The sequence below is a fragment of the Ischnura elegans genome, chromosome 1 (genome assembly GCF_921293095.1).
Source record: "Ischnura elegans chromosome 1, ioIscEleg1.1, whole genome shotgun sequence".
Lineage (NCBI taxonomy): Eukaryota > Metazoa > Arthropoda > Insecta > Odonata > Coenagrionidae > Ischnura > Ischnura elegans.
Genome location: NC_060246.1, coordinates 134979444 through 135005155, shown reverse-complemented (window position 1 = coordinate 135005155; position 25712 = coordinate 134979444). Strand labels below are relative to the sequence as shown.

General features: G+C 39.7%; 1 protein-coding gene across 1 annotated transcript in view; it reads right to left on the bottom strand.

The window, feature by feature from the left end:
• Positions 1-344: 344 nt before the first annotated feature.
• The window catches only part of LOC124170515, a 110153-nt gene continuing 84785 nt past the window's right edge, over positions 345-25712 (bottom strand). Inside the window, exons 14-19 of the mRNA XM_046549288.1 lie at positions 17730-17977; positions 9314-9747; positions 8228-8477; positions 4972-6044; positions 4067-4296; positions 345-3256 (exon numbers count right to left, since the gene is read on the bottom strand). Coding sequence (XP_046405244.1) covers positions 3027-3256; positions 4067-4296; positions 4972-6044; positions 8228-8477; positions 9314-9747; positions 17730-17977 — 2465 coding nt within the window. The 3' untranslated portion in view covers positions 345-3026. The remainder of the gene's footprint in view (positions 3257-4066; positions 4297-4971; positions 6045-8227; positions 8478-9313; positions 9748-17729; positions 17978-25712) is intronic.

Here is a 25712-nt window from a genome sequence, read left to right as displayed (position 1 = left end):
GCCATTAATTCGGTCCACGGATGAAGAGGACCCTTTATTGTGAAGCTCTCCAAGTACTATACCTTTAGAACGCATCACAACCCACCAGTGGGCTACACCACATATGTAGCAACAGTATGTACGTGGTATATCAAGTATTATGCCCCATATTTCATTTCATTAAATAGTTACATACATGAAATGAAGAAAAATTGTTGATTTGCCATTGAGTTAAGAGGAAGTCATGTGTGACCCACCACTACGTCAACCGGCAGTGAATATGCATTGACAATATTTTTGACAATGATACATGCAATAATCTAAATCTATATCAAATACTATGCCATGGGAAGAAAAAAATTCAGAACACTGAAATGCCCTTTATTATCCTTGAAGATATAAAACACTAAAAAAAATCATAGAGATACAAATGAGAACTTTATTTCCACATAAAAAAAACAAAAGAAAATTGGCATTGCACTTTGTAATGAAAAAATATTTTGTTCAACATTCTTCTCTTAGTATTTTCACATTTGGTCACATAGTACATACAATGCGTATCACAGAAACTTTGCACGATATTTCACGTACATGGCGGGATTTTACATCACCAATATGAGTATTGCCCTGCCATTAAAATTTTTCACATTTCTTGCCGGAGCATGCTTTAAAAAAAACAAAGCCTAAACGCAGTACTTTGCTTAAAAAAATGGATGGCTTGCTGGCAATGTTCATATTCTTATAAAAATTTGCAAGAATACGCTTTTCTCCGCACAACATTTAGAATATGGCATTTTCACAGGACTATTTTTGGAATTAATTGCATTTGTTGGAAATGTTTGGAAGAAAGAAAATTATTTTCACCATAGAGGGGTCAATGAGTCCTCTCCTGATTTATGTAGCATCTTTGTTAAAGTATCCAAATAAATCCATTTACTTCCATTATTTAGCACTGTGAATATGAACAATAAGGTTTGACACTTCTGGTTTCATGCATCATCAATATTTACTGTTCACTTTGGCCTCATTAAAACCAGTGCATCATGTCCGAAGTTGTGTTGAATAGACTTCTTCTTTCTAGTAGATGTTTCACTGTTTGTAATTTAGTGCTTCAGAAATGGATCTTGCAGTATTTCATATCAACTAATTTTCTTACTTAAAAGATTGCTAACTGTCTACCTTTTGTTATTTTCTCACTCTGAAATATATTTGTAATGAATTTCACTATTGAGATGCAAGCAGTTCTCATTTTATGTATTTTTGTTAATTTTTTAGAACTTAATGTTTTATCAAAAATGTTTTTGCAATTTTTGTATCATCCTATGTCTCATAATTCTGACATTTGTGTTACAATTAATTATTTAAATGGTCAATGAGCAGTTTGTTAGTTAATGTGGTCTTTCGATTTCAAATTTTTCATGATTTTATGGGGCATTATTGATGCACGATGTAGGTTTCTGGGAAAGTCACATAACTTACATTCCAAGTATCTCTATGTATTTAGAAGGACATTACCAAATTCAAATTTGAAGTGGACATTACATACATAGGATCTTCTATGAGGGTATAATGGTTGCCATTGTTTGTAGACGGGTCATTTAGGTGTTACTTTTTTAGCATCTCCGTGCTACAGCTCTCAAGTTCAACCTCTTTGAGAAAGGAGCAAGAAAATTTTGGGAAATGCTTCTATTTAATTATTTTTAACCAATAACATAGAACAGATTATTTTGCATTTAATTAAATAAAATGTTAATTGCTCAAATGCTATGGAATGAAAATTATTTAAAGCATGGCAGTGTGAATTATCTTCAATATGTAGTTCTGAAATTGCAATATTTTAATTTTGAATTTGAAGAGCAGATCCAAAACCTTGAAGAAATTTTCATGGTTAACAAGCATTTGCTAAGTTTTGTTATTCCTAAGAAATTATTGCAATGTTAAATCTTTTGCTACCGAAGTGAAACTAAGAGAAGGTGGATTATTAGAATTCATTAATAATTCAATGTGGTATACCATGACTTCCTGGGAGAGGCTTCTTTTAGAAAGCATAAATCATTTATATGATTATATTTATAGTTTGAAGATCTTTAATTCATTGTACCATGCAAACATCATTTGTAATTAATAAAAAAATTCAATAGTTGCAGTACCATGTAGTCTAAAGACAAAATAATAAGAGGCATTAAAAAAAAAACATTTGATTATAGCTCTTCAAGCAAAAAGTCAGATATGGAAAGCAAATTTAATTATTTATTTGATAGTTTTTAACTCAATGATTGACTTTTATATACAGGTAAAATATTTGTTAATCACAAAATAGTTCAATTTAACAATAGTTTGACCAGGTTTTTAGCAACGAAGTCACCCGGAAACCCTGTTATTCCCTTTAGAGTATCAATCTGAATCAAAATAAATATTTAGTCCATAGCAACAGCATATATGCAAGATATTTTTATAGATTCAGAAATATTCGGGATTTGCTTTGAAGTTGACAGTACATATTTCCAATTGGTAGTCAGTTCTTTGTCATGTAAATAGTTATTGAATAAGTTCAAGGGTTGAATTTTTTGCAGTCTTTGAAATTGTTTGAATTGAAGATGATAATGAAAAAAAAACATTTGTGAATGAAATATGACATATTTTGGTGATACACTGTTTGATGGCATTGGAAGCAATTTTGATACCCTGTGCCAATCTCATGCTTCAGATGTGTGTCACCCAATTAGAAAAGAAAAGCTTTAATGAGAGGTAAATAAGGTTTATAATTTCCATCTCCCTTCATAATCAGTCAAATATTTTTCTGAAAATACTCTGAACCAATAGGAAGGACATGTCAATACCCCAACTCACTCACTCAATGACCATTACTTTAAAAATTTAAAAATGCTCTTTAAAAAATTCTTCAGTCCTTGTAAAAAACTTTCGATGAAAAGGCCTTACTTTGAACATTTTTGTCATTTTCACAGAGTACAAGACATTTTACAAGTTTAACTCCATATTTATACGTACAATTAACATATATTTATTCCAAGAATATCTTACTAATCTCAGTCTCGTACAAGAGTCGTATCAGTTTGATTCCTTGACTTTTCCAATGGGTGAAGCGGAGTCAAGCCATTCCTCTTCATATTTGGGTTACCTTTGGGAGACCCTTCTTCTCTGCAACACCACTCTGATGCCATGGGTTGTAACATCATTATAAATCCTCCCAGAACCATACATGTGCCCATAAAGTAGAAGCATGCCTCATAACTTCCAGTAACATCACGCAAGAAACCTGTGAGGTAGTTAAAAAAAATAATGCTCAGTTTATACAAAGAAGTCCATACCCTTAATGCTTTTTAATACATATTGAATGCATTTCCTATAACACTGGTGTCGATCTTGTGGGGGATGCCTTCCCCCAAATATTAGTTATTTAGGATACGTCCCCAAGAGCATTTTGTGAGGTCATCATGAATACCTAAGCATAGTTAGCATTTTTTCTCCTGATGGGGTAAAAAATTAGATAAAAATTGGGTATAAAATGGGGTAAATATTGCTTTGACATCATAATTTCTATGGTGTTTTTAAAATTTCTGGGGGAGGGCTCCTGGGCTCCTCTTACACGGGAGGTATTCCGTACCCCCAGACCTCCGGGAAACCCGTCTCCCACAAAGTTTTACAGCAATTGATGCCAATGGCCCATAATGTACCCTAGCACCTCCTCACACTATAGTAGCCTATGCCATAAAGGGATGTAGCTGCATGTCATGCTGCATAGCCCCAAAAAATAATTTTTTGATGATATGTGTGTAGTTTCAGTTCAATATAGTTAATTTCGCCTTTACTTAATTTGGTATAGAATAAGTACTTCCCTCCAATTCATTTTCCCATTTTATAATATGTATTTCAAAAGAAAATGATGCTGCAAAAATTGTGTTCACAATAAGGCAGTCCACTGTGGGACCAATAACCAAACTGACCCCAATACGTTGCTAAAAGTGCTTGGTCTAATGAGATAAGTCTGAAGAATTTTCTGTGAAGTGAAATAAAAACTCTAAATGCCTTCATACAAAGAGAACTAAGGGTTTACCAACAGTCATACCTGCAAAAGGAGGCACTGATATAGCTGAAAAACTCTGGAACAACCTCACTAGTCCGTATGATGAGGAAATGTTGCGTGTGCCATGCTGATCAGCTAATAGTACTGGAACCAGGAGAAACCATGCTCCAAGGCAAAGACCATAAGCCCCTGACAACCATGCCGCTGCTCCAAAGCCTCCACTTGCAGTTGCCACCGGCAGCAGGAGAACAGACATCCCAGCACCAAAAATGCTGTAAATAGAAAATTTACAGTTTCAGAGAATGTCCTAAATGTAATTTACACCTTTTAAGATTATGGATAATATAAAGAAATTTTTTTATTCTTCGTGACAGATGTGATTGTCAAACTTGAAATATTAGAGATAAATATTGGCAATAGCAGACTATGAGGATAGGTTTGGGTTGGATAGATCACTACAGATTAATGGGCCACCTGTGGAGATATGTGATGCTTCTCAAGTGAACATGGGTTCGGAAGGTTCTCCCATAAAACATTAAAATAATCTGAAATGCATGCATGAGACCCATAAGCACTGAATATGTAATTGAACAAGTGAAATTTAGAACAATTTTTTCATTTTAGATCTATTCAGTTTGAAACCATTTTAGATACCTAATTTAGAACTTTACGCACTTAGTATATTTTTGTCTTTCTTCAGAGGAAGTAGGGATATCAAAAGGAGGATGAGATGAGTGGCCATTTGCTCTCACCTCTCTCTTATTCATCCCTGATGTAAATATCTGTACTTTTACTCTAAGCACTTAAAGCCCCCACAACTGCACTGACAAAGGCACACATACCAGTACATAAATTATAATACAATTCACTCACTTCAAGTTGCATAAGCACTTAATTTCCAGAGTTAGGTACCCTAAAGAGATCGAATTAGATTTCAAATCCCTCACCTTCCAATATATCCCTTCCTTCTTTCAAATAGGTGCAAGTCAGCCAGCACACCACAGCCCAATCTGCCCACGAGATCCAGCAGTGCCGAGATGGACACCAACCAGTTGCCCTCATTCCTTGACCTTCCCGAAGAGGCAGTGTGGGCCGGCAGGAAGTAGAGTGCGTACGGACATCCAGCGGACATGAGCGCCACCGACGTTCCCATGGCGAGGAACTTTGGGTCTCGCAGGAGAGTGAGGTCCAGGTATGCACAGCAACCATTCGTGGACTCGACTGAAGATGTGGCAGTCACCTCAGAAGAGGATGCGGTTGAAGAAGCCATGCTGACAAGGCTCTTCCTGCGGTAAATGTGATCAGCCCTCTGCTCCAGTTCTCGTATGCCTTCCTCGGCGACCCCTTGGGACTTCTGGGAAGCCTCCAAGGCTAACCCTGTGGCCTGGCTGGGTAGGAATCCATTGGGAGCACTGGTCTTCAAGGCGCTAGGGTCTGTGAAGCCCTTCTGATCCTTTTGTTTGCTGCCATCTTTTGAGCTATCCTCTTTCTCGGTCACTTTGAGTGGATGTGCTGCCACTTCCTGAGCCTGTCCCAAGGTTCCTGCATTAAGAATTTCTCTCCGAGCTATTTCTGGAACAGTTGACTGGTTATCAAGTGTTCCTGCCCTCCTTGCATTCGGCCTGTGGAAATCTATACTGATGACTGGCTCGCTCCCAAATTGTGTGAGGTAAGTGACCCCCTCCTTGATCTCCAATGCACCTGATGTTGTATCAGCAGCAGGCAGTTTTGGTTTGGTGGTATCTTGTGTGTTTGCGACCTCTCCTGCACCTTCCTTCATCGCCTCCTCTTTGCTTTCTTGGGGTTTGGTGGATGCTTTACAGGTTTGTTCCTCAGCCCCTCCTGCCTGACCATCCCCTTTGCTCTTCTTGACATGTTCCTCCTCATCCTCATCAGACCCTACCTCTTCTTCCTTAAGCTCATTGTCAATTGTGCTGTCCATGCTTTTTCTTGGGACTGTTGACTTCACTGGTTCCTCTGAGATAGATGTAATTGATGGTCTGCCTATTGACTTCTCTGCCTGTAATAAATAGTTGACAAAATTATCAAATTAGTAATTATGTAGTCAAATACTAATACAAAATCTGTTAATTTCTGTGCCATGAGATAATATAAAGTGTTGAACAAAGGTGTAGATTTAAGAGTTAAATTAAATAATTGTGTCTTGACTGTTAGGTAAATCAAGATTAATGGGTAAGACTTTTAAGTGGGACTATACCAAAGGAATAGAGTCAATTACGGAAATATTTTAAGAAAGAGTTTTATTCAAAGTTTGGCAAAGAGTATGATGGATATCGATACCTCCACTGCATAAACGCTCAACAATCACCCACCAAATCAAATTCGCTCTTCTAGATAGCCCTTATAGTGCTAGATGAGCAGATTCGATTTGGTGGGCAATTATTGAGCATTTATGCAATGGAGGTATCAATATGCATTCGTGATGGATGAAGCAAAAGTTCACATTGCCAAAGAAGAATAAGAGTAAAGAAGACATGCTTTGGGTGCGGGTATGAAGGTGGATGGAGAAAGTACAATCGACTGCAAGGAGAAAGAATCGTATAAAATTAAGAGTGGAAGAATGTTTATCGATCTCTAGGAAGAGATGTGAACTTGATTGATAGAATAGAGATCTATGGGAGTGAAGAGTGACAGAAGTGCCTCTGTGTGAAGCTATATTAGCTCTTGGTTTGTATTGTAACCGGTGCATTCTGCCCGCTTACATAGTGGCGCATGAGACGGGAGTGTGAGGTAAAGGAAGGCCGTTTTTTTTTTTCTTTTGATATGTGTCCATGTGAATATGTGCGTGAGTGTCATGAATCATTGAGTCCCCATTTGATGTTTCCCTATTTTCCTCCCCACAATGTGTAATGCTTCACCCCCCCCCCCTAAAGTGTGCAAGTCGAACTCTTAAGACGAAGAAGAGCGTGATTTCCCCCCCCCCCCCCCGTGTCCTTGGTGAAGTGACCGTCCAGCCCCAAGTGCATCATCCCTTTCTTTCCCCTGACCCCCCCCTCCCCGGTGTTTCCTCCCCTCAATGGCTATATAACGTGGTGCACCGGAGGAAAAAGGCTTCTATTTTTTTTTTTGGCGGTTCCAAGCAACAAAAAACGCTCCCAAGAGTAGGCGGAGTGTGGGGAGGCAGAGAAGACAAAGTTGGTGGAGAGATCCCGAGAGAGAGAGAGAGAGAGGGTGCCCAATGCGAGTAGGAGTTGCAAGGTAGACTCGTGGTGCCGATGAAAGGATCTCCCAACTGTCGCATAAGAGGCCATATCCCACTCGTGAACCTGCCGGAGTTGACGCAGAGCAGCCTACGCCGCGGAACCGAATCGCCACGATCAGCAGATCGAGAGCCCCGAAAATTCAACAAACTGTAAGAGAAAAAGCCACGAAATCCCATTCCCCCCCCCCTCTAGGAACAGAAGAAAATTCCCACTTCACCAAGTCAAGAAGAGAATTCATTAAAAACGTTTGTAAAATTTCCCCCCCCCCCCCGCACAAATAGAGAAGAGGACAGTACTTCCCCATTACCGTGTGAATTTCAGTGCAATATCTATTTCGTTGTTTCATATTTCCATTCCCCCGTTTCTTTTTGTTTTTTATTTATTGGTCCCCTTTTTTGTGGTTTTTGTATGGGTTATGAATGTGAAAACGTGTAGCGTGATTTTTTTTGGGTTTAGGTTAAGGACTGAAATTTTTCTGTTGTGCAGCATAGTGAATTATGCGTTGTATTTCATTGAATTCAAGGAGAAGAAGTTAATTGTTACTTTTGCCATTGATTTGCTTGTATTTGTAAATTATCATATTTAAACTCATTAAATTTATGTTGAGCGAACTACGCAGTCGAACGGCTTTCTTTATCCGAACGCTCCTGTCTCAGGTCTCATCACCCCTAAACTTCCCCCCCCCTACCCTTTCCCAAAATCCCATTCCCTCGCCCCAGGTGCACGGAATATCCCCGCTACACCTCTGCCCTCCCCTTTTGCCCTCCAATCTCCCCCTCCCCGAATGTGCCCCGCGCGGTGGGGGTTACAGTATTGATGTAATAACAACAGATTCAAAAAACCATTCATGCATAAAATTTGATGAATTGTGCATTAGATTTTGCTCACATTTAGAAATTAAGCTTGAGATGTTTTTGCAGAGGTGATATTTTCATTGCACAGAGGAAAGAAATTTGGGTTTTATCGTAGGCTTATTTACCTGTGATGTTCTCCTAGTTGGTGGTGCCCCATCATCAGTGCTGGTTTTCCTCGTGCCAGGTGCTGAGGCTGCAATTGCTCCATCTGCTGAGGTGTCTGCCTTTGTGGAGGAGGTGAGGACACAGTTGTCGGGCAGCGATACTCTTCCGTGGGCCCTGTCGCCCCTCTGTGCCTCCGCCCCTCCCCCCACACTGCCCACCCTGTCCGTGGGGTGGCCGGCCACTGTGCCATTTTGGAGTTGAGAGGTGCGACTGATGACGGGAGAGAAAAAGATAATGTCAGTGATAAATGATGGGAATTCAGAGAAGTAAATTCTCATAAATAAATATCTGAATAATAAATGGAAATGTCTGGACATGAAAAAATATGTAGTTTGCTCTTCATTGGGAGAAAATTTTCATGCTCATTTATGTAAATAGCTGTGAAGGCACAAAGGGAGTGAAGTAGAGCCCAAAGTCTTTCACAACCAGCCATGTTGATGCATAGCACCCAACTACTATCAAGCAGTGCTGGTCTGTAAGCAGGTTGATTGGGATGAGCTCTCATAGGTCTTGAAAAATTTTGAATGCAATTTTAGCCTAAATTTTGGTATATTTACACGCTAACATGGCTTTCAGCAATGTTTACATGGTAGCTAATTACCATAATTAATTATTAATTATTTACCATCAATACATGTTCATTGCAGAAAGCCCTGATGAAGGTGTATTAATGTACCAAAACGTTGGCAAGAATTGCACTTGAAATTTTTCAAGACCCATACTCCTAGATACAAATTTAACGTTAAATATACAGGACAAGATGGAGAGAAAAACTCCATTTATAGTATAGTATTTATGCCTCATATAAAAAACTGTAAAAAAACGAGGTACATCATAGTGAATCACTGAAATGCCTACTTCCGCAGTAAACACAGGGCTGAAGGCGGGAAAATGTACAAGTGGCTCCAGTGTTAGAAACAACGATCAAAGCGGACAAAAAGAGGATGTAGAGCCACTAATGAAGTGGTTGGAAGATTCTGGGGGGGCTGGTATAGGTCTAAGATATATCCCCCGTTCGCAAACTCCAGTTGACGTCTCCCGCTCACCTGGAGTCTCCCTCGGCGGCGGTCTGCTCTGCTCCCTTCTTGCCCCCGCCTCTGCTGCCGTGCAGTTTCCTCTTCTCGGGCAGCGCGGTGCGGAAGGAGCGCAGGATGGAGTCCCCTATGCCCCCGCCGCCGCCCGCCCCTTTCCGCCTCCAGCTGCCCCCTCTCTCGTGGAGGCCGTGGATGCTGCCCCGGCTGCTGTCCTTGTACACGCACGTCGAGTCCGTGGAGAGGTCCTCGACGGAGTGTAGCAGGGAGGAGGAGCGGACGGATGCGGGCCGCACCCGCCGCATCTCGCCGATGAAGTCGTCCCGCTCCCCTTCCTCGCCCTCCTCGCCCGGCGCCACCGCGCCCATCTCCTCGTCGTGCAAGCGGCGACGCTGGCGGTGGCCCTGGAACACGGCCGACAGGCTCAGCGCGGAGCTCACGGCCGTCCCCTGACGCACAGACAAAGAGGGAGGAAAACGTACGTGTTGAATAAAATCCTCACGAATTTGAAAATGTTATTCTCCTGTCGAACATCACCCACTGCACATTTGAAATTTTCACATAAAAGTTTTCGTATGCAAAGGTGAAAGAGAGGTGGTACTTAGCAGTCGTCGGGTCATACCTTGCATACGCGGCTATATTCCAGTGCAAAAAAACTTAGTGAAATACAAAGGAAAACTGCGCGATTGATCAAATAGTGCTGCGAGGGAACAGGATGCGTGACACAACTTTGACAGTAATTAAAGAAGGAGCTAGCCTTATAAGAATCGGAGGCTACATGCTAGACTTCGATTGCTTGAGCTGCTAAGAATAGATATCTTTCAGAGCGACGCAGATGACATCGCCTTGGAACCTCATCATATCTCCAGGTCCGGCAGATACGATAAATTAAGAGAGATCTTTTTCCGAGCGGAAGGGTATTCGTTTACCCCCCAAACAATTAAGGACTTTAATAAATGCTAGCTGGAACTCAGCATTCACCTATAGTCTCCATCATCCATATCTTTTCCTTTTCCCTCTTTTGTTTCGACGGCCGGTGTCCTAAAGAGGCATCTTGCGGGGCAGTACGTACGTTGGCACCACTTGGGGGGTAGGCTTTTAATTTCTCTACCTTTCCTATTTTGTAATTCCCTCTCTCTTCCTTTGGCGCAATCCGATCGTCTTTTGGTTATTTTGACAATGGAATTTCTCGGGATTTTTGGCTCTTCGGGACACATTTGTTTACGGTGAAGGAGAGACGAGTCTGAGTGCAATACGCCTTTGGCTGGGCAAGTCGTCCTCGGGCGAGCGCTTGCAGGCATCGCAACTGAAGTAAGGTAAGCGTCCATGTCCTTGTTTACCCTTACTGCCGTCATGAATTTTGCTCTCCCCATCACCTTACTTCCCGGTTTATTGCATTACGTACTTGACTTGTGTAGGCTTGTCTCCCATTTTATTTTTCGGTGTGTCAGTAAACGCCCCAAGTTCGCACAATGTAGGTGTAAATGAACTTACAAAAGTCGCCATTTGGCCCCGCTGACTGTAGAGCGATCAGAATTTTTTACGGGGAAATAAGCTATTAGTAGAACTGATAATAGAAGTTTATATCCGAGATGATATTATCTATCGGATTCATGACTTTTCTACGCTATTGGTCGAGAGTGTGTATGCTCGAATGGAAATATTAAGAGAATGGCTCTGTGCTTATGGCCTTGCTGAGGAGATTCTTGAAAGCCGATTGAAAAGCGAGCGATTGAACTTCTCCGGGACGGACTAAGGCCTTTATGTATTCCCATTGGCATTTCTATGAAAAATCTCCCAATTTCGCTCGCCCTAGCGATCCGGCAGATATGATGTAAGCCCACGAGTGTACTGGCCTACAGCCCTACGAATACCAAATATGGCTCTCCAGTGCCCAGACAAGAAATGAAGTGGAACAAGTACCCATTTATTCGCTAGAGTATTTGATTTACTACGCTATAAACTATTAACAGTTCTCGGGAAAGCTCCATAGATGGGCGGAATAAGGCAGAAAATGATTTGCGACATGGAGCCATGTTAGAGGAGGACTTTTTGTATGACGCGGCAATTTAATGTAGCCATGAGCTTTTAGGACACAAAAATAGTTTAAGATAGGTTGACTGCAATAGTCGTAATGAACTTAAAGTTTGAACTTTAGACTTTATAGTAATAGATGCCGAATGTAGGTACCAAAAAGTCGAAGGAACTCTCCTTAAAAACAAAATACGCCCACTTACGTAGATTAAGGTAAAATTTTATTCCGCGTAAACAGTGTGAATAAACGTAATTTCGTAAAGGTAATTTACTAATTAAGTCCATTGCATGCTACTTGGATTAATTATTTTGCCCAAATTTGACAAAAAAGCTGCCATAGCCAACGTTTCTATTTACTTGCATGTACTATATCGTCGTCTCAAAATATATCACACTGTCATTTTTATTTTGAGGTACTTTGAGGCTGATTTTCCTCTTTTAAAATAAACTCATAATGCAAAACAAAAACATCAATTCGGGCCAATACTCTTTCGCTCCGTCACCTCGGTTATTTTATCAGCAATATAACGTAGTTGAGGTAGTGTTTCGTTCATGCTATCTTCAGAGTGTTTACGCACACCACGCGAATCGGGTGGATTCCTATTTTTTTAATTGCCTAAATCGAAAGATTATAACTCCTGGAGTGTGTACTTCACGCTTTAAGATTTTTGAATAACAATATCTATTTTTCGAGATTAAATGAAAAGTGAAAATTTTCAAGCGCGCGAAAACGCGACGGCTAAGTATAAATGCTGGGAAAATCCCGATAGACGTCATTCTGGTTCCTGCTGTCGCCGTGTGAGGCCATTTTGGTTCGAGGCTATGAGCGCCGCTACGATGCAGGCCGTTCGCAGGTAGCAGAGTACCCTGCTAGCAGGTCGTGCTTGGCTTCAATAAGGATTATTAATACCCTATCAAGCGAAGGAAACTTTCCGACCATAGGCAATTTTAGTAGGTGATTATTAAGTTTCCCTGAACTCTGTGCCATATGCATGCATTGCTAATCTCAGACGATGTAATGCTCCTGACGAAAATTGGTAATCTCTTTTTCAAAAGAGATTAAAATTGACCATTAACATTCGTCTAAACTGGGATTTCTAAAAGCAAATAATTCATGGTATATTATGAATACACTAATGGTGGGTAACGAATCGCAATCGATGCCTTTCATTTTCTTTGACGATGGAAACGATCCTATTCTACAATTGACTTTTTAAAATGATCATTACTAGTAATGCGTAGAAGATCCACATTGTCATAATTTACAACTGGGAGCCAAAGCGTAATCCAAGAAGACATAGGCATATTGAACATTTTGTGCATATACATTGCATAGCCTCATTCGATGAGAGATCTCAGACAATTTGAGTGGCAAACATATAAGGTGTCATCATACTCTTGAATTAAATGTCCACTTGACATATCACCCCTGGTTGAGATGGTAAAAGTGCCACTATCATTGAAATCCTCCAGTAAAAATCCAAAATTAGTGTCACAGAGCAGACCTGGGTATCTATAAATATAAAGAAGGAGAGAATTGACCACCCAAGTGACGTTTGAACCCGTTCGGGTTACCTATGCCAACCCATAAGTATCCCGCGGATAGGCAAGGGGTGGAAACCGGGTAGAAACCTATGAAAATACTCAGGCTCTCTGATGGGGCGTTGAAATAGCGCATTTCACTGTCGCTCCAATTTTGAGAGAGCCTCACCCAGATTAGGAACCGCGTGACAAAGGAGGGCAGCGCCACGGTCGATGACTCCGTATCCCCCGTTCTAACTCCCTCCCACTCCTCTCCCGCTCCTTCCAATGCTTCGGTCAGATTCACACCCGGACCCATCGTCGATGGGAGCCTTTCGATCAATGAATTTTCTTCGCGTCCTCGATGTCGGGATGTCACTGCGAACCTTTCGAATCACCTCAGCTCAGCTCTTATTCCCAATCGCGGAAGTGTTTTCAAGTGAGTTTCCAAGGCAACTTCTTGACCTCGCGATGGAGTTGTCCACTTTCACCGAATTCAGTTGAAGATTCAGTTCTGCTTTCCTACATGAGAAAAAATCTAAACAGAAAAATCTCTTAAAGAGTCCATTTTTGGTTGTTTTAATGGGGTATCTAATATGAAAATGCCGCAATAAGAAGACAGATTTTCAAGGGGGACATGTATGTTTTTTATCTTCCTCAATTATAATAACTCCTTCTGAATACCATCACATGCCCAAGGATAAATATTTGCTTAGGTTATTTAGTAAAAAGCTATTTATTTTGCCAAATAAGCCATAATAATAAATTTTCTCATCTTGAGTGAGTAGCATGGGAGCGTTTATTGCGCAACGTTTTGTAAATTTATTAGTGAAGAATCTGTTTAGACTGTACCTGTGAAGAATCGAAGTTTAGACTTTACATCTGACAATAGTTTAATTTTTTATTTGAGCTGAAATTTTTTTCAAATATTGCAGAAAAAGACTCATTTATTTTGACGTGACCATGTAAATAGTTCTAATTATATTTGAAATTACTCAAAAATTGATATGAAATTTGCGTGAAGTTTCCCAATGCGAAATAATGACTCGAATGATTTTAGTTTGCGACAAAGGACACGCCAAATGTATTGATAGGCGTGAAATCCATTAGCTATCCTCTGCTTTTACCTCACACGAAAGTGGTATTTTTAGCTCAAAATATGTCAAAGCTAGTCCCGTCATTCCGAATAAAATCACCCCACACGCTTCCTACCTACCACTGCGCCATTCCACTGCGGAACATTTTGGATCCCAAATGATGAATGGAAATTTTCGAAGGGATGCAGCACTTATTGCAATTATCAAATTTATCAAGTCACGGAAGAATCTTATTTATCATTCGGACGACGTAAAATACAGCATTAAAAAATAATTGATAGGGCACCCGCTAACCCCAAACTTCAGAAATGAGCGCTTTCAAAATTTGATAAGGCCATTCCCTGAATCAATATTTGGTCAATATGTTCTTGATCAAGTATTCCATGAATGGTAGTTACCGCTCTCTTGGCAGCAATCATCGACTATTATAGCGGGAGAAAAGTTTCCGAGAAGTCCCCCGGTAATCATCGATTTTCCAAAAAGGGATGTGGTTGCTACAAATTTGAAGAAATAATGTTTTTGTCCTCTGGATAGTCTTGAAATTTTCAAAATTAGAAGTAGAAGCAATTTGTAATAATAGGTTTCTTTGCCTTTGTCATTGAAGCTGTCATTAGTATAAAAACACTTCCGAGTATTAGAATTATTTTTTAATTTCTCTTGCAATCGAAATTCACGGAAAAATATCTGGACGAGAGCTATCAGATGTTGTAAGTTGTCCGAAATTCATTGTGTTACACAATTTTAAATGTTAAAAGATTATACCTGGAAGTACTTTATTATCTTCTTCTATTATATTCTTCATCAGATTTTTTGGCTTTGTGCGCATTTTATTTCAACGACCTCTGTCATTGTGGACTAGGTTTCTGAACGCCCAGAAAAAGCGATATTATCCACAACTTTGGCGTACAAAATATGCATGCTTACATATGCTTACATGCTTACATGCTGATATAAATGGTTCAAATAGTGAGTTTTACGGCTTTCGGAGGGATATTTTATTAATCTTTACACTATTCTGTAGGTAATATTAATCCAATTAAGTAAAATGAATTTAAAAAACTATATGAAACCTAAATTTTCGTTAAGCTTAAAAAAACTTTCCGATGATTTGCAACAGTGACAAAGATAAAATCTAAAAATAATTTATTACGTAAAGAACAAAATAAATCTAAGGGAAATGGAGAAACAGCAAATGAAGAAAGACTCGGGGAAGAAGAGCATCAAAGGCAAATGAACAGTCTTGGGAAAGGAATAAACGGTCGGCTGTAGTATACCAATCTTAGGAACGAAATTCTATGAATGACTATGAGAAGGCTTCGGACATTTGGCTTGCCTCTCGTATATATCTTTTGGGGAGCGCTGCAGAGATACAATCGGCTGGGAGTACGTCGAGTTCGACCTGAAGAGAAAACACCGGGGCGTTTTATGTGGCTTCGCTCGGGACGTGGTAGATGAGGCAATCCCCTCGGGATGGGCTTTTATCGCTGTCCTCGGGCTTCCCTGGTGTCGAGAAAGTGTCGGGTCAAAGAGAACGGCCTGCAGAACCATGTGCATTTTGTAAGCGTCGATTTCAATTCTTTGAATTAGTGGGTCGCAGTGGGAAAATTGCCCACCGGACATTTTTGCCGTTCCTAATACAACTACACAGATTAAGACCCCAGTCAGTCCCGTAGAGGCTTGATTTATGCTCCATTTCACTCGTTTCTTAATCGGTTTTGCCCGCGTCGATGAGCGCAGGGCGATAAATTTATTCCTAATTTGTATAATAGATTAATTGATCTTGCGAGGAATAGCATTTAAGAGTTTAGATTTCGATAAGTAATATCGATTGAATTAAAATTAAACTATGTTTTTCCACATACAATTTCCACAATGATTTTATGTGGAAAAAAAACATAGTTTAATTTTCATACAACACGAATAAATTCCAAAAATTAACGCCATAAACCATCAATTTAAGTAATATCGAGTAGGACCTTGACGAGTATAAGGGGGGTTGCCTTATGGTTTAGGGAATCATCATTAACTTGTTTTCTGCCCAATGGCGAGTCCCAAATATCAGGGGCGCAGCTAGGAATAAAGGCTAGGTGGGGGGATTCAGGCGCAACTAATACTGGGAGGTCCGAAGTGTATGGAATAACCGCTATGGTAAGCGCGAGGTGGGGGGCCCTTCTTCAGAAAAATTTAAGATAAATGGTTCAAATAGTGCGTTTTACGGCTTTCGGAGGGATATTTTATTAACCTTTACACTATTCTGTAGGTAATATTAATCCAATTAAGTAAAATGAATTAAACTTAAAAATTTCTCTGAGCTCTGGGGGGGGGGGGGGGGGGGGGGGGGGGAGGGTTTCTCCCCCAAAACCACTGCGCCGCTGCCAAAAACCAGTTGTATCCGCCTCCTCCGGTCCCGCGCCTCCTCCTTGGTTTCCTTACATCTTCTTTCCGACCTCAAGCGTCTGGCATCTTCAGCCTTCTTCTTCCTCTCCTTTTTTCTTCTTCTTCAACTGTGCCCTCGACTGCAGTATCTAAAATCCCCTTCCCTCTTTAATTATGCCCGATCTAATTCCCCTTTCTCTTTCTTCTACTTCCTCCCCAACTCCCTCCAGCAGCTCCTCATTCCTCACTTTATCCACCCACTTCATTCTCTCTAGCCTTCTCCGCACCCACATCTCAAAAGCGTTGATCCCATCCCCATTTGGGAATGTTAACAGAAATTAAATCTTTTAGCCTTGATTAATTTAAGGAATCATGCGCGAGAGAATGACCGCGGAATTCAGTGATGCCTCTTCCTATTTTAAGTTAACAGCATCCATTTATATAAACTATTACGAGGCGAATGTAAGGGAGCTCCTCCTTCCAAAGGGATCGGGCGGGTGATGAGGCTAGTTTTTTGGCTTTCCACCATTAAGGTCCGCGTTCAAAGTCCTGGACTGGCGGAAATATTTCAAAGACTACCATAATTGAGTGACTGTGGACATCTTGATGCTGATTCGCGTCAATGGCAAAGTCCTCCTCACACCCTCTCAATTCAACCACGAGAGTTTAGCGTTTGCTTGCATCATCTTTCATTTACTGATTTCAAGATGGTATTATCTAATTACGAGGTTGTATACCGGATCATGTGCTAAATCAAGTATCGCTTAAAGTAAGATTATGGGGACGGGACACTCTATTTTGGCCGATCGCATTTTTAACGTCTTTATGACTAATCTCTCGTTTAAGACCTGCGTAGTCATCTTGAAAATTTCAGGGACACTTTGGAATCTGTCAACCTTTGCACGTATCTCAAGTATAAATACTTTACATCTGAGAACATACAGAAGTGAAATTTTCATACGTGAGATTCTTGCAAACGTTGACCGAGGCTCGCTTTGGATATACGGAAAATGTCTAGATGATAGCATAAAATTTAAACGAGTGATGCGCCAGCAAAAAAATAAAGGTCAAGTAGAAGTGATACGTCCTCCTAAATTTTGTGCCAGAGTACTTCGACTCGCGTTGGTTTGAAATGATATGGAGAAGGGACCCTTCCATCCACTAGGCTGCTGACATCCCAATTGTTATTTTAGCATTAATAAATTGGGTAACAAACTGGATGGTGGGTCAAAAGGACGACGAACATAATGACTTATAGCCGCTACGTCTGCTAATTACTTAACCGCCTTTTTCTTAATTTAACTTAACGAGATTAATAGGGTGGTACTAAGTTCTTTAGTTGTCAACTTGCTCCGAAGAAAAAAAGCTGTGTTGGGAGGGAGAGAGGATATTAGCGCTCTCACCTTGTTGGCTTTCCTCTTGAGCAGCACCACGGTGCTGGGATCCACGACGCCGTTCCTCGCGACGGAGCGGTGCAGGTTCCGGTGTCGGTGGTGGTGCTTGTGGTGGTGATGGTGGTGGTGGTGATGGTGGTGGTGATGGTGCTTCCGGTGGCTGTCGCCGGAAGTGGGCCGCGAGATGGAGTTGCCCACGTGCGGAGGCAGAGAGGAGGACAGCTGCCGGCTCGAGTCGCCCATCAGCTCGAGGCTCGCTTCAAGGCAGGTGCAAAAGTGGGAACAGAACAGCAAAGGTGAGGAGGCAGCTAATAAAAGCTTTGTAAAAACGAAACAATTTCCGCACACAACCACACCAGTCTCTCCAATGCAGTAGCTAAATATTATGGGGGTTCATTTGAAGCGGGGCCTTTATTTTGAGAATTTAAATCATAATATGCATTAATGAACTGCAAAATGTAACAAAATTAAATCAATTTCACTGCACCTATTGTTTGATAAAGGCAAGTATTCAACTTTCATTAAAACTGGCTGAAACAAGTACAGAAACACATTTCATTGCTCCCTTAAGTAAATATTGGCTATTTGCGATCATCAGGTTGCGTACATGATATGTAGTTCATCTAGGCTCAGTGCTGTAGTTGGGAAAAAATTTAAGCGGTACTCACCGAAAATTGCCAACAGCTGAACATATTTTATACATCCATCCACGATTGAAATTTCAAACTCAAACTCTTAGATTAGTTCCAAGTTGTGCCACGAGATAACTCTGAATAAGTAAATATTCATTTCCGATTTTTCTTTCTGAAATCCATTGGACAGTATACAGTAGAGCTATTTTTTTACAGATTTAAAAAGGGTAGTTTAACCAGTACGCTTATAACGTGTTTGGATTTTGGGGGATACACCGTACCGGCTTATACCGGCCCAACTACAGCACTGCCTGGGCTGATATCCATTACACTCGCGAATTAAATTAAAAACTGATTTACAATCAATTTACGAGTAGCTTGGATGCCTGTCTTCATAAATAAGCCACATTATACCATCATAGTAAATTGGACGTCAAGCACATTTAGGTGTGGAGTCAATTGAGGCGGGCTTCATTTGGGGGCTTCTGTGGAGGAAACTGATTTGCGGGGCACACAGATAGGGTACACGCCTGATTCATATTAATTTCAATGGAAAAATCTCGCATGGATAGGGAATCAAACCATGGACGCATGGGAAGGAATGATTTTCGGATTTAGTCAGATTCATTATCTCTCCCAACCAATGGCGTGACTATGGGGGGTTGAGGGGATATATCCTCCCCCCCCCCCAAGCCTCAGAGAAATAAAAAAAAATATTATAACTATTGTCTAGTTTTGAAATTCAATTACTGCATCTGCTTAAAGTTAAATTTTTAGTGCCAAAATGATGTAAAATGTATTCCCAGGCATTTCATTTTTCAAAAATTTCCCGGATGTTGCCTTTGGGGCGTGAGTCACCACTCCAGGCAATTCGGTCCCCAAAGGATAATCCTAGTTACGCCACCGCTGCCAAGATATATTAGAATGTTTGTGTTTTCCATTGCCGTCTGTCCGGCCGTGTGGTGCATGTTTGGCCTCTTGCAATTACACCAATTTTGGACGGTTGATCATGAAAACCAAGCAAGTGACCGCTTGACCGGTTAAAATTCATAAGTCAATCCGGATGTGCCAGCAGCGCTTCACCAGTAAAAATCGGCCAATGTTTTACTGGCCGTCCAAGATCGGTGTGTATCTATGCGATGAGCCTACTCTGATGACAGTAGTTCCCATTCGACGACACGGCTATCGAAACGTCGCGACGTTTCGATAGCCGTGTCGTCGAATTGTCGCCGTCGCCAGAAACGCCGGTGAGTTACCCGAAAAGCATTCCTCAACATAAATAAGCCGCGAAAGCCTCAGCTCTTTCTTTACACGGACTTTTCCCTTGTCGGCCCCTGCTCAAACTATTACGCCATCCAAGTTCCAGCAATCCTCTGACAATTTTACCTATGTTTATGTTGCTAGGCACTCGCTAGGCTCCCTAACGTTGGATGGACATATTGGATGGACCTCGAGGGCCTTAATTAAATTACCGAAGAAATCAAAGAACCTCGGGGTGGTATCTTTCAACGATCGTTCGAGATGTATACTCCTGAACGTAACCAAAGACCCACCTGAAAATGAATCAATACACGTTTGGGGTCATTCCATATGGGAATAAATCTCAAAAAAAAGTCAAGCGTAGTCCTCCCTGAATAGCACCTGGTATGCGAAGTGACCCGGAAAGTAGAAGTCCCTCGGTTCGATTTCCGGAATTATAGAATTTTTTCTCATTGCGACTCAGTTTTGAAGTATATCGTTTATACTCCTGTTTATATTCGTATATCAATTATACTCCTGTTTGACTTAACTTTAATTTTGTAGGAATTCGTAACTTTTGTCTTGTAATGAAATAAAGAATTTGTAAAATAGGCGGCTTGTAATAAAAAAATGAAAAAGTAGAAACCATGTTATATTTGTAGAATTCAGAGAAAAAACTATGCTTTTGCTTAAAACTCAGTTTTAAGAGCAAAAATTATGCAAAAACGACTCACTTTCATAACATTAGATAAATTTGTTTACCAGACATATTCGTGATTTATTGGCAGCATAATTAATTGCTCTGCGAATTCATTTAATAAGTAATAGGGAGTCTTTTTGCTTGAAAAACTTCATTAATGAACCGTAAAATGTAATTTAATTAAATTGATTTTAGTTCTATGGTTGTTTGCTGAACGCAAGTATTCAATTTTTCATTAAAAACTCGCTGAGGGAACAATAGAAACATATTTCATCACTCTCTTGAGTGAATATTGGACATTCGCGTTCATCAAGTTAGGCTTTCATGATATCTAATTCACCGGGCAGGAAATCTATTACATTTTCGGAATTAAATTTAAAATTGATTGACAATCAATAAACGAGTAGCTTGAATGCTCTGGCTTCATAATTAGGCCACATTATATCACCGCAGTGAATTGGACGTCAATCAATTTTCTCCTTCCCGAGATAATCAGAATTAAAGCTCAGGAGTCTATTGTCTCGGTGTCAGAGAAATAAAACCAACTAAATTATAAATAAATGCGTTAATAGGAAAAATAAAGAAGTATTCATTAAGTACTTTTGCAAAAAATACTATCCTCCAATAATTTTTCATTTTATAACTGTAGGGGAAATTTTGGTGCTAGCGTTTTTATTATGCTATCATAATTTTTGTAAATTTATTATGGAGATAATGGGTCAAACAAATTAGAATTAGTTTAAAACTAATCTCATTAAAAATCACTGAAATAATGCAGCCTAAAATAATGAAATAATTTAACATTAAGCTCAAACAAGCATAAATATTTCTAAAATCAATACTAAAACAACTTTTTCAATCACCTAATCCATTCATTTTCATTAAAATTATCAAGCGTTCAGTCGGTAACTCAAAATTTTCCTGCACAACAGCATGATTAAATAAATTTGCTCGCTAGTTATTTCTTAATGATTCTTTTTTAAATAAATATAAAAATGATATATTAACCATATCCGCCGATACCAAAAATGATACGAAATAGTGCCACGGAAAGCTATTGTTTTATAAAAAATGAGTTACGAACAGAATCAAGTCTTAACATCGAAGGTGATGACCAATAATCATTAAAATTATTCGGAATCGTCAAAATGGAATATTTGACTTCTTCATTAAAAAATGCTTAACACATGAATTAATCAGAAATGTAATCTTATTAAGAATGAGGCATGAACGGAATCAATCCTTAACATCGAAGGTGATGAGCAATAATCAGCTAAATTATTCGGAATCGACGGAACGGAATACTTGACTTATTCATTGAAAAAATCTTAACACACGAACTTCTCAAAAAATTAGGAATTTTAAGAACGTGAGAATGAAGGCTTTCAAAGGGCCTGTATGCTAACTCCATATTTCCAGGTTTTCTCCCAATTCGATTTTTTTCAGGTGACAACAGTTTTGCAAATATCTGAGTTAGGTAAATCAGCGTATTGCTCCTCAAGTAACGATTTTACCGCTAATAAATTGTTATACCAGTACATATATCCATTTATTTCATCAAAAGAAAAGGGTCAAGTTTCAAAACACATGTTCGTGACCACACCAAAACACAATTTTCTCTGTCCTTCGTTTTTCCAGCGAGCGAGTTAATCATCCTAACAGCGAGGACGGTCTCCTCCATTCAAACCAAATGACCTCGGTATCATACCCCACCTCAATATCGCTCATTGATCGATCGCCTAATGATTAATGAATAGAGGCATGGAGCATTCATGGGGACGTCAGTCCAATGAGAGGATTCCGGTGGAAGACATCGGAAAATGTATTTCGGAGTTCCATCTCCGGGAAATCAATACGTCCCCCGACCGTGGTTTATACCCTACGTCCTCTCACGCAGTGCTTCCTCCGTTAATTGGCTGCCGGTTTTGAGTGAATCGAGAATGACTCTGCTAGTTAGCTTCTGTGCTGCTTCGGTAATTGGCTCGGACAATGTAGAAAGAATCGAGGTCTAATCGGATAAAAAAATCACCGAAGGAAAATGTAGAGAGATAACCATATTTCAGATTTTTTTATTGATTGCTGCCGGATACAGGTCACTAGATTTTCATCGCGTCACTGTTTTTTTTTTCTTAAAGATGTTCGTTTCCTATAATTGAACGAATATTGGGAGTTTTTTTTTAACTCTTACAATAAATGTGTATCCTCTCTCCTATTCAGTACAATGCCAAATGAAATGATAATATCTCAAAGCCCTCATATTTTATTCGAATGTGAAGATTAGAGGAAAATGCATACATATTAGTAAGATGAGAGTTAGAATTGCATTGCGGGTACAAAAATAAGTGTTCTTACCTTAGTAATTTTCTTCACTTTATGAAAAGGATTATAATTTGGAGACTATGCTGTCGGAATTTTATAATCGAATTTTTGAAATGCGATGATAGCATGACGTATTCACTGCGCAATTACGGGATAAATAGAAAACTACTAGTACTTTAACTTGGAGTATAGTCTTTTGTCTAATACTGATTTAGCAAGTGATTTGATGTGCTTAGATGGTTTTGATGCTTTTAATCAACTTTCAAAACATTTGAAGAAACGATTAAGTTGATTTGATTAAAGCGTCCTGATATGCATTATTTTTATATATTTGAGTTGAAAATGAATCCTTAACGTAAACCACTCTTGGAGAATTACTTTTTTGACGAATTTCCGGCGCTTTTGAGTTATTATCAAGGCAATTTATTCAACCATGATGGTTTGTCATATTATAGATTTTTCTGCGAGGGTACTGCGTTCGCGAGGACGCACATACCTCCCTTTCGACTGGGCGTTTTTGCTGATGAATTATTAGCTTACAACTTGTGCTATCGTTCTGAAATTTTCAGTGCAAGCAGAGTAGGCCCTGTTAAAAATTTACATATATCTCAGATATTTAAAAAATGACACCTGAGAAAAAAATTAAAAGTCAGAATGAAAGTACATGAGATTATCAGGAAAATGTTTACAATGGTCAACTTTATACATCTTGAATATTTAGAGATTATAGCATGAGCTTTGAGAAAGTAATCCGTCAATTAATAGACCGGTCTGGTAGGAAGAGTACGTCCACATAGTAGAATGATAGTCTATTGACGCTACATGCTGGTATTATATTTTTTCAAAATATATTCAGCTGAATTCCGTTTCAATACTTGAAATCCTTGAGGGGATCTTCGAGTGCAAATAATCTTCCATGCACGACCTCTAGAACAAAAATGCTTATTCCCGAATCCGGAATGTAATTCAAAATTACATTAAAATGCTATCAAAACTTTTCTTCTACTCTTCATACTTAAATTGTCAAGGGAGACTTGATGCATTAAAACTGCGTTTGCCATTTGACATATTCGGAGCGGGGCAATACATTTATAATCTAACCTCTCGCTGCTTCTCTACGCGGAAAAATCTATTCTAGCCATGACCCTTTTATTCCATTTGCTTTGTACGTGTAGACAACCTTTCCTAAAGCATTCCTCAGCAGGACAAGTGAACACGGTCAACACAAACAACATGTTTGCGCAGGCTTCCGCGGTGTAGTGAAGATTCAGCGCAGAGGTTTACGGGAAATTTAGTCTTATTTATGAACTTCTTTTCATTGACCTGAAGAAGCCAACTGCATTGCAGGTGAAACTGTTGCCTGCAAAGGAGGAGGACAGACGTGGACAAAATCTCTCCGCTGAACAGACAATCTGCTGCGCTGCCAGCATCAGATACCGCTTGGCCATTGGACTCATCGATGTAAAGAACTAAGGTTTTGAGCTAGATTCCCTCACTTTCATTGAAAGCTATTGGCTCTATCTACAAGTGACAGACGATCGTCAAAATGACTTCGGCACGTAAACTATCTTAGGAGGACCCATTACTCCCGCTCGACCGCTCATATTTCGTCTTTTAACGTGGTGTACTACTTATTTTAAGCTTAAGCTGTTGTCTAAGAATTTTCAAGTTTAGTAGAGTCTAACATTTGCCTTTGACTTAATTATAAAAAAACATTCTCAGTCATTTCCACGTAGATTACATTCTGATGCTTGAGTTACATGAAAATGCAGACTAGGGCTTACTAGATATATCAGAAAATTAAAAAGTATTAGCTTAAGTTTTATGGAAGTAATACGTAACGGTGATAGACAAAATACGATCGGAATTGTTGCGTTCTCTTAGCCTTGAGTAAATCAGAAATTATAAGTGTTACGAAAAGTGCCCATGCCCATACACCAAATCTATTACTATGTTCAACCCTTTCGCTAAATGTAAATGTTCAACCCCTTCGCAAAATCACGCGACTACGATGACCAGCTACATACTCCTAATGGGTTATGTGTGCGACGACATACTCGACAGATTCAGTATGACACTTCAAATATAATGCTTAGTGAAGAATGAACCATAAATGCTGTGAGTTGCCATATTTAAAGCAATATAGTCATACATTTTCTCATGATATAATTTTTATGAGAAAGGTTAACTCCCGAGCACCCAAATGAAGGCAAATTCACGATAATTCCAATAAATTATCGCAGAACTTTGTGACGTATACCTTGATTTGACTTATTAGGACCTATCGGTTTCAACATATGATTTAGGTACCCAGGATCGATGATATATCATAACATGGGTATTGGCAACATCATGAGAGGTCGTAGTCAATTTGAAAAGGTATAACAATGGTGAATTATCTCTATCATCTCAGGCTCAACATTGCGAAAGTTGAAGGAAAATTTTTACATATAGGGCAAAAGTTAGTGCGAATTGAAGTGGGCGCCAAAGAGATATGCACCTAATAGATAAAGACACATATATACCTTCACTGCAAAAACGCTCAACAATGGCCCACCGAATCAAATCCGCTCATCTAGTCGCACAACAATACGAATCCGCTCAGCTGGCAGCAGCCGGAGCATAAACGCTCATCTCTTATTCTCCAAGCTTAGGAGGTGAGCGTGTATGCTCCGGATACTACCAGCTGAGCAGCATCGTATTGGGTGCTTTCCATTCATGCGATTCACGCGTCGACTAGTGTCGACTCACGGAAACTGTTTATAACTCTCCAATAGGGTAGTTTCCTTCATCAAAGAAAGCGAAAGGTATTGATTGCGATTCGTTACCCACCATTAGTATATTCATAAAATACAAATTATTTGGTTGTAGAAATCCCAGTTTAGACGAATGTTAATGGTTAATTTTAACCTCATTTGAAAAAGGCCAGATAGGCGGCCATACGATGCCACTCCACGTGACGTCACAAGGACCTAGATGCTATACGAGTAGTTTTTTTAAGGAGTTTTACGTCGTCTGAGATTACCATTGCATGCATGTGGCACAGAGTTCAGGGAAACATCTCTTAATAATCACCTACTGAAATTGCCTATGGTCGGAAAG